The sequence below is a fragment of the Danio aesculapii genome, chromosome 20, assembly GCF_903798145.1.
Source record: "Danio aesculapii chromosome 20, fDanAes4.1, whole genome shotgun sequence".
NCBI lineage: Eukaryota > Metazoa > Chordata > Actinopteri > Cypriniformes > Danionidae > Danio > Danio aesculapii.
The window spans coordinates 34,914,040-34,922,942 of NC_079454.1; the positions used below are offsets into that span (position 1 = coordinate 34,914,040).

Sequence of the window (8,903 nt, forward strand, 5' to 3'; positions counted from 1 at the left end):
AGTTTCAGAGTTGAGTTTAGATCACTGACTTTGATAGCGACGTCTGGCCTGCACAGGAACTCTGCATGTGCTTTACACTGTCATAAACGCATCCTGTCTCCAACACGGAATGTGTTTGTTGTAAGATCAGGAGCGGATAAACGATCATCTGTATGATTCATTATATGTTATATTGTCAATGGACTAGAAATTTGACCATAGAGCCAATGAGATGCAAGCATGGGTTACCTTTTTGTACCTTTTTGTATTGATGGGTTACCTTTTTGTATTGTAAAGAAAACATTTAACTGAAACAAACACTATTTTACCATTACAATTCAATTGTGTAGTCCAATTATTGTGCAGTCATGCATTTAGTATGTGAATTAATTCTTATTTTAAATGTGCATAAGGGATATTTCCATCCATTTCTAAAGCTAAAACATTTACCACTTTCTTTGACCTATCATGCTGAACAAACAAATGAACATGACCTTTATTGTCACTTGCTTTAAGAGGTTGAATGAGAGAGAGCTTAGATGACAGCAGGCACTATGATTGTGTATGTACGTGCACTTATGAGTGTTTAATCAAAAAATAAACATTTTACACTAATTTGTGTTATTGGTTCTAGTAAAATGATCTAAATAGGTTCAAATGATTGTCCTTCTCAAAAAGAAAAACATCAATGTAAAATAATTTTAGTACAGTGCCAGCTTCCCAAGCTTCAAGGTGAGAAGATGAACTCGAGGTAACCATTGTTTTGTATTTGGGGGGAAAAAAGAAGGCCAAACAAGGTAAAGTGCTAGAAGATTGATTGTGTTTTATATTCCCAGTGAAACTCCCACCTTCCTGTGAGAGGTCTGGAGTCCATTTGAACATAATGGAGCTGTATTTGGAAGTTCCTGCTGATGTTATCGGAATCATATCCGCCTCTTCACAGATTTTTTTCCCCCTTGAGCATGAGTCTGACACGTGTGTTCACACTTACCGTCAAGGATACTTTAAAGTAGAGAGGTGTGGCATATACAGTAGTTGAGCACAATATTGGCAGTGATTCTTCAAAAGTAAAACTATTCTGGTAATTAATGTGTGGGAATGTGTAATCACACACTTGTTTCTGTGTTCACTGCCTTATTTTTACCCAGACTTCATATAAATTTAATTCAATTCATGTTTATTTCTGTAGCGCTTTTACAATATAGATTGTGTCGATAGTTTAGTTTAGTTATATGTACAATATAAGTTCAGTTATATGTAAATATGTGCACTCATTCCAAGTAGTTTTTGGGGCGGTGTAATGAACCAATGAGACATAAGCAATGTGGGTAAGAAAAAAAAAATATATATATATATATACAGTATATATATATATATATATATATATATTAAAACCCCTGAATAAAACGACTTATTTGGTTTAAATAAGTAGTAATAAAATTATAAATATAATTTATAGTAATAAAATTATATATATATAATTTTATTACTACTTATTTAAACCAAATAAGTCGTTTTATTCAGGGGTTTTAATAGTGTTGTTTTATTCAGGGGTGTCCAAACCCGGTTCTGAAGGGCCAGTGTCCTGCTGAGTTTAGCTCCAACTTGCTTCAACACACCTGCCATGACATTTCTAGTATATCTTTTAAATGCTTGATTAGCTGGTGCAGGTATGTTTGATTAGGGTTGGAGCTAAACTCTCCAGGACACTAGCCCTCCAGGACCAAGTTTGGACGCCACTGGTTTTATTCATTGTGTTTTGTAGAGTTGATTAGTTACCGGCCATCATTGTAATTGAGTAATTGATTCTGTGATTGGGATGGTCCACTGAACAATTAAGCTTGTTTGAATGTGGGCAGAGCTAATATTCATGACACTATAAACAAGGGCTGACTGATTCTATGGTAGTGTAGCTTCCTGGTGTCTCACAATGGGATCTAGCCAACGTGTTCTTGGGTTTTTATTGCTGGTTGCAATTGATGCAGTGTTCAGTGCCAGGCCACAGGCACGTTCATTTGACCAGAGGATTATCATGGAAGGTCCTCATCTGCATGATAATAACTTTAGAGGGTATTGGGATCTACTTCAAGGTCCTGTTAAAGTTGAATCTCTGAGGGCTCCACTGGCTTCAAATCTGGTATCAAGTGTTCAGTCTAAACAAGAAATGCTGAGCCCAGTTTCCAGTAAGATTGACTGGAGGTTCCCACTTGTCGTAGAAGAGCCAGCACAGCTAGACATTAATTTTCAGGTGCATCAACCTCAGACTCCAAGCACCGTGGCAGTCCAGTGTTTGGAGAATGGCGTTCATGTGGAAGTGAAGCAGGACTTTTTTGGTACTGGTCACCTGCTTGAGCCCACTTCCTTCTCTCTAGGAGGCTGTGGTGTATTGGATGTAGATACAGCTGCAGGCGTCCTCATTTTCCAGTCAGCGCTGCAGGATTGTGGCAGTCAGCTTGTGGTGGGTTTACCACCAACCCCCTCTCCCGTTTTATTATTTTTTTTTTCATTTTAAATTTGTCTCTGCTTGTATGGTGTAGTTTCTAAAATTTTTTTTCTTTCTCCCCACAGATGACTGAAGATGAACTTGTCTACGTGTTCACCATTGACTATAGACCAGCAGTATTGCCGAACATTCCAGTTGTAAGATCTAATGGTGCATCAGTTAATATTGAGTGCCACTATTCCAGGTAATATTCCTAAATCTATTATCACTTTGCCAAGTAAGGTAGCTTTGATTTGGTTTCCTGAATTGAGTATTCAATTATAGGAAACACAATGTGAGCAGTTCTGGCCTGCTGCCAGCTTGGACCCCATATGCAGCCACTGCTGTTGCAGAGGAGGCTCTGGTCTTTTCGCTGAAGCTTATGACTGGTTTGTACTGCTGCTTCTATTTATCTTTAATAGTTTTAGAAATCTCATTGTCTGTTTGTTTTGAAGATGACTGGATGTATGAAAGGCCAACCAATGTCTTCTTCCTGGGTGACATCTTTAATATTGAGGCATCTGTGAGTCAGTATAACCACGTTCCCCTTCGTGTTTTTGTGGATACCTGTGTGGCCACTGCAACCCCTGATGTGACCTCTGCTCCTTCATATTCTTTCATTGAAAATCATGGGTAAGAAGGCCTTTTGGTGACTTCTCTTAGTGGGAGTTATTGTTGTCCTAAGGCTTTATTTTATTTATTTTTATTAATTTTCCCAGGTGCCTCACTGATGCAAAGTACACTGGCTCAGTCTCTAAATTTCTGCCCCGAGTGCAAGATGACAAACTACGGTTTCAGTTGGAGGCTTTCAGGTTCCAGAAGGAAATCAGTGGATTTGTATGTATTGCAAAGCTACTTTCTTGCATTTAACACCTCTGACTGTCTAATGGCTTCCTACTTATCCCTCCTGCCCCCCTCCTCTAGATTTACATCACATGTCTTCTGAAAGCAACTGTAGCTGCTCAGTCCCTAATTAATGAGCATCATAAGGCTTGTTCTTTCATCAAAAATGGGTAAGTCCTGATGGATTCACATTCTTTAACTTGCCCCTCCTCCCCTAACAATTGTTCTGCTTTAGTTGGGTCTCTGCTGATGGAGGTGATCAAGTGTGTGCCTGCTGTGACACTAGCTGTGGACCCAGGACCGTGTCCTCTGCCTCTCCAGGTATCTACATATGAAAATAAGCGAGACTTGTGACTTATTTTATTTTTATTTTTTGTCTTAAGCCTTTTTTCTTGCTTTTTCACAGCAGGCATCCAGTATGAGGGAAGAGCCCAAGTTGGTCCCTTCCAAATCCCTTCACAAAGTTCTGGCATTAAAGTTGTCTCTTTTTAAATAAAAGATTTGATTTCTCCTGAATTGTATTGTTTATTGGTACAAGTCATTCTGCTCAAGATGTGTTTCACTGCGACGACCAGCAAGTTAAAGCTATTTTAACTTATCTCCCACCAATTAAAATCTGCAGAGCCAAAAAAAATATTTGACTTTATGGTTTATTTGTAGAGGTGTGCATGGTTGTACCACTAGGTGATAATAGTGTGACTTCTGTGTTAAGCTGTAGCCTGTTCTGGTCTACTGACCAATGTTACATAAAGCTGGCATCTTCAAAGTGCTTGCCTAAGAGTAACTGCTGGTTGGTGGGGGGCCTGCTTTAAAATTGGTTATAAAGCTATGTATAGGCCTGAAGCTGCTTGGTTAGGTTACTGAAATTATATAAACCTTTTATATACTTGTAGTACCAAAACATCAAACAGGTCTATACATACGCAAGTTTTACTTTGAACTGCCTTTCACAACTTTCACAGGCAGGGACATGTAGTTCTTTTATATATAATTTTTATTTTTTTTTAAGTGGGAAACTTGTAAGTCAGGGACTTATAAAGACATTGAGGCAGGGGGTCAGGTGAAAAAAGGGCATTACTAAATGCATTGGAAGGATCACTATTCAATTTCCCCTCTACTCTACTCAACCTTGAAGTGTTCCAAACTGAGGTTTTGTTAAAGTGTATATTGAATATTAAGCAGCTCTGCTGATCATGTGCTATGGGAAGAGAAGTCAGCTAGCAGTATTATGCAGGTCAACTTCACTCCCCTGTACTGATCTCACTCTACTGACAAATGTTACAGTAAGCTAGCATCCTCAGACTGCTTGAAAGTAATTGCTGGTTGGAGGCCTGCTTTGAGTAGGTAGACCTGGTTCACTCCAGAAGTATATATTTTTGGGAGGCAAACAGACTAAACTACGAAAAACAGACTAAACCAGAAAAAACTACATTCTTTTATTTTATATATATATATATCTCGCCAAATAAAAAGGGGCACTTTCATTCCTAAAATAGAAAGCAATAAAATGACTAACCGTTGTCCAATAATAATGTTGCCCTTGATATTGATTCATGAGTCAAACTGCAGGGAAGTAGACAAGTGTAATGGTTTTAATATTACAACTTTTTTTCAGTCACGTTTCATTGAATGTGAATTATGATTTTCTCTTTGAAACATTGCTTACTGTGTAGCAACAAAAAAAGAAACGTATAACCTACATACTGTATTTCCATGTAGATTTGTCTCCTCTGCTAAAGAGCTGTATGTGGCCATTGGTTGCCAATTCTCTGTCTGTGACACTTGCTCGCTATATATAATGGAAGACTGTCATTGGTGGGCTATTGTCTCTGAATCCTTTTAAAAAAGGCTGCTCTTTGCAGAATGTCCTGATGGAACCATAGATTGCATGAGGAGGAAGCATCCACTTGTGGTGTCTGAATGAGGGGAAGGTTCAATTTATTCCATTTAATCTCTATAGTAGAGGTATATGTTCATCTCATTTAAACTGTTTGGCTGTTGTGTTTGATTACAATTGGAAGAATTTTTCGTGTTCAGACTGTGTAGAGAGGAATTTCATGATCTGAATTAAAAATGCAAGTCACATTTTTGTATAACGCAACTAACGTTTTAATCATCTTCATGTGAGAGGTGTAGTGTCTCTTTGAACATAATGGAGCTGTATTTTGAAGTTCCTGCCAGTGTTATGGGCATCATTTTACAGGCCTTTTCCCCTCTTCACAGTATTTGTTCAAACAGTAAAATTGGATCCTAATGTGTAATCACGTTCCTGTTTCTGCATTAACTTATAGAATCCACTGCTGTATATTTTCATAAATCTAAATGTATTATGTAGAATACATATATATTAATCAGTCAGACTTTATTGCACATAATGAATATTAATTGTCACTGAATATGAGAGAGATAAACTATGTAAAAATATAAATAATATCTCAGTTTCACAAAATAGTAACCAGTAGTTTTATTCATTGGGTTTTGTAGACTTGATTAGTGACCATCATTGTAATTGATTCTGTGATTGGGATGGTCCACTGACCAATTAAGCTTGTTTGGATGTGGGCAGAGCTAATATTCATGACACTATAAACAAGCTCTAACGGATTCTACTCCAATGTGGCTGTGTGGCTTCCTGGTGTCTGATAATGGGGTCTAGTCAACGTGTGCTTGGTTTTTTACTGCTGGTTGCATTTGATGCAGTGCTCAGTGCCAGACCACAGGCCCGTTCTTTTGACCACTGGAAGATAATGGAAGGTCCTCATATACTTCAAGGTCCTGTTAAAGTTGAATCTCTGAGGGCTCCCCTGGCTTCAAATCTGGTATCAAGTGTTCAGTCTAAACAAGAAATGCTGAGCCCAGTTTCCAGTAAGATTGACTGGAGGTTCCCAATTGTCGTAGAAGAGCCAGCACAGCTAGACATTAACTTTCAGTTGCATCAACCTCAGACTCCCAGCACCGTGGCAGTCCAGTGTTTTGAGAATGGCGTTCATGTGGAAGTGAAGCAGGACTTTTTTGGGACTGGTCACCTGCTTGAGCCCACTTCCTTCTCTCTAGGAGGCTGTGGTGTATTGGATGTAGATACAGCTGCAGGAGTTCTCATTTTTCAGTCAGCACTTCAGGATTGTGGCAGTAAGCTAGTGGTGGGTTTCCCTTTTTATTTTATATTCTCTTCATATGTAGTCCTGCTGTTTCCACCATTTTTATTCTCTTTCTCAGATGACTGAAGATGAACTAGTCTACGTGTTTACCATTGACTATAAACCAGTAGTATTGCAGAACATTCCAGTTGCAAGGTCTACTGCTGCTACAGTTGGTATTGAGTGCCACTATTCCAGGTATATTATTATTATTATTATTATTATTATTATTAGTTTTTTTTTTTTTTTTCCCCCCCCCTTTGCCAAGTAGTTTGGATTTGATTGCCTGATTTGAGTACCTAATTACAGGAAACACAATGTGAGCAGTTCTGGCCTGCTGCCAGCTTGGACTCCCTATGCAGCCACTGCTGTTGCAGAGGATGTTCTGGTTTTCTCACTGAAGCTCATGACTGGTTTGTACTGCTACCTCTCTAATCTTTCAATAGTTTTAGAAATCTCATTGTCTTTTTGTTTGAAGATGACTGGATGTATGAGAGGCCATCCAATGTCTTCTTCCTGGGTGACATCTTTAATATTGAGGCATCTGTGAGTCAGTATAACCACGTTCCCCTTCGTGTCTTTGTGGATACCTGTGTGGCAACTGCAACCCCTGATGTGAACTCTGCTCCTGCATATTCTGTTATTGAAAATCATGGGTAAGAAGGCCTTTTTGGTGACTTAAGTGTGGAGTTTGTTGACTAAAGTTGGCTACTTGTTTCAGATGCCTCACTGATGCAAAGTACACTGGCTCTGTTTCTAAATTTCTGCCCCGAGTGCAAGATGACAAACTACGGTTTCAGTTGGAGGCTTTCAGGTTCCAGAAAGAAACCAGTGGATTTGTATGTATTGCAAAGCTACTTTCTTGCACTTCAATTCCTCTGGCTCGGTCTAATAGTTTATCCTCTATCTCTTTCCCCTCCCCAGATTTACATCACATGTCTTCTAAAAGCAACTGTAGCTGCTCCGTCCCTAATTAATGAGCATCATAAGGCTTGTTCTTTCATCAAAAATGGGTAAGTCCTGATGGATGCAATTCAACTAAACCCACCTCCCCTAACAATTGTTCTGCTTTAGTTGGGTCTCTGTTGATGGAGGTGATCAAGTGTGTGCCTGCTGTGATACCAGCTGTGGACACACGACTAAGTTAACTGTATCACCAGGTATTATTTTTTTTACAAACTTAAAGGATGAACAGGACTTGTTGCGAGTTCATTAACTTATCTGCTTTCTCTTCACAGCAGGCATTCAGTATGAGGGAAGAGCCCAAGTTGGTCCCTTCCAAATCCCTTCACACACATCTGGCATTAAAGTTGTTTCTTTTTAAATAAAGATTTGAATTATCTTGTATTTTGGTGGTTGTCATTCTTGAATTTAGGAGGTTTCACTGACTGGCTACATTCCACTTTGTCACTCCCTATTAATTTGTGCAGCCTGTTGGAGGGTTGACAAATTTACTTCTGTGCATGGTTGCACTGCAAGGTGACTACAGTGATTTGTCGTATTAGGAGGGGGAGTGCATTGCACTTACTTACCCTGTTTTAGTTGGACATTCTTTGGCCTAATAACTGTTGATACAGGGTAATTCCTATTTGGTGCCATTTGTTTCTCCTCCCCTGCCCCCAAGGCATTATATGGTACAGCATATTTAATGGAAAAAATCCTTAAAGCTTGTCTAATAGGATACTTCCATTTCTGCCATAAAATACAAAAAGTAGGCTACTCTAAGAACCGTTACTACAGTGCAAGTATAGCTGAATTGTTTGCTATATATATATATTGCAAATAACTTGAATCAAATACTTTTTGTTTAATTCTCATCAAATGCTACTTTTCAAAATTAAAAATATATGAATTAAATCTTTAAGTAAATGTGTATCTGAGATGAATGGCCCCTGTTGCTTTCTGCCCTGAAACTCCCGTTTCCTAAACTCCTGTTTTAAACTAAACTGTCAATGTTCTTGCTCAATCCAGTTCTTACAATTCAGTTTTGTAACTAAAGTCCAATTTAACATCGTGTGATTTACTCAACCTTACAAACATTACTATTCTTTAACTTGTGCAGTAAAACGTTCGCGTTTCAGGTTAAACTTAATCACAGTGGGGTTTCAATGTCACCTTTTAGTCATCGATTGAGCAACAGCTCGTTTGTGATTGGATGATAAAGATGTGTGCAAAATTGCAGGCCAATCATCGTAGAGAGCAGTGTAAATGAGATGAGTTCAGGCACACCAAAACGGCGCGAAGCTTTGAGCGATACCACTTAAAGTATAAGGGGGGGTTACGCATCGACGTATTAAGTAAAACAAGTACCAGCTTAATGCTGACATTTGATTAGCATTTTTCCGTGATGCGTGTATGTAGTAAGAAACACCCCGATAACCTGAGCAATGAATTTGACTAGGCTTATATTTGACCCGTTTCGTAAAGCTTTTGGAACCCCAATACAGAGCTGGCGAATCAAG

The 8,903-nt window shown here is 38.7% G+C and overlaps 2 protein-coding genes across 3 annotated transcripts; both read left to right on the top strand.

Annotated features, from left to right (window-relative positions):
* Positions 1-1,759: 1,759 nt before the first annotated feature.
* LOC130213615 (zona pellucida sperm-binding protein 3-like) lies at positions 1,760-3,820 on the top strand. The gene is made up of 8 exons (XM_056445356.1): positions 1,760-2,437; positions 2,548-2,666; positions 2,747-2,850; positions 2,917-3,094; positions 3,181-3,298; positions 3,386-3,474; positions 3,540-3,625; positions 3,711-3,820. Exons 1-8 carry the CDS (start codon positions 1,910-1,912, stop codon positions 3,794-3,796), a joined length of 1,308 nt encoding a protein of 435 aa, XP_056301331.1. The 5' UTR covers positions 1,760-1,909; the 3' UTR covers positions 3,797-3,820.
* A 2,112-nt stretch (positions 3,821-5,932) lies between these two features.
* On the top strand, positions 5,933-7,788 carry LOC130248009 (zona pellucida sperm-binding protein 3-like). Of its 2 annotated transcripts, none has more exons than XM_056481524.1 (8): positions 5,933-6,444; positions 6,521-6,639; positions 6,751-6,854; positions 6,920-7,097; positions 7,163-7,280; positions 7,366-7,454; positions 7,516-7,601; positions 7,680-7,788. In XM_056481524.1, exons 1-8 carry the CDS (start codon positions 5,950-5,952, stop codon positions 7,763-7,765), a joined length of 1,275 nt encoding a protein of 424 aa, XP_056337499.1. In that variant the 5' UTR covers positions 5,933-5,949; the 3' UTR covers positions 7,766-7,788. The 2 variants fall into 2 exon arrangements, with proteins under 2 accessions (XP_056337499.1, XP_056337500.1); XM_056481525.1 differs by having other exon boundaries at positions 7,683-7,788.
* The last annotated feature ends 1,115 nt before the right edge of the window (positions 7,789-8,903 follow it).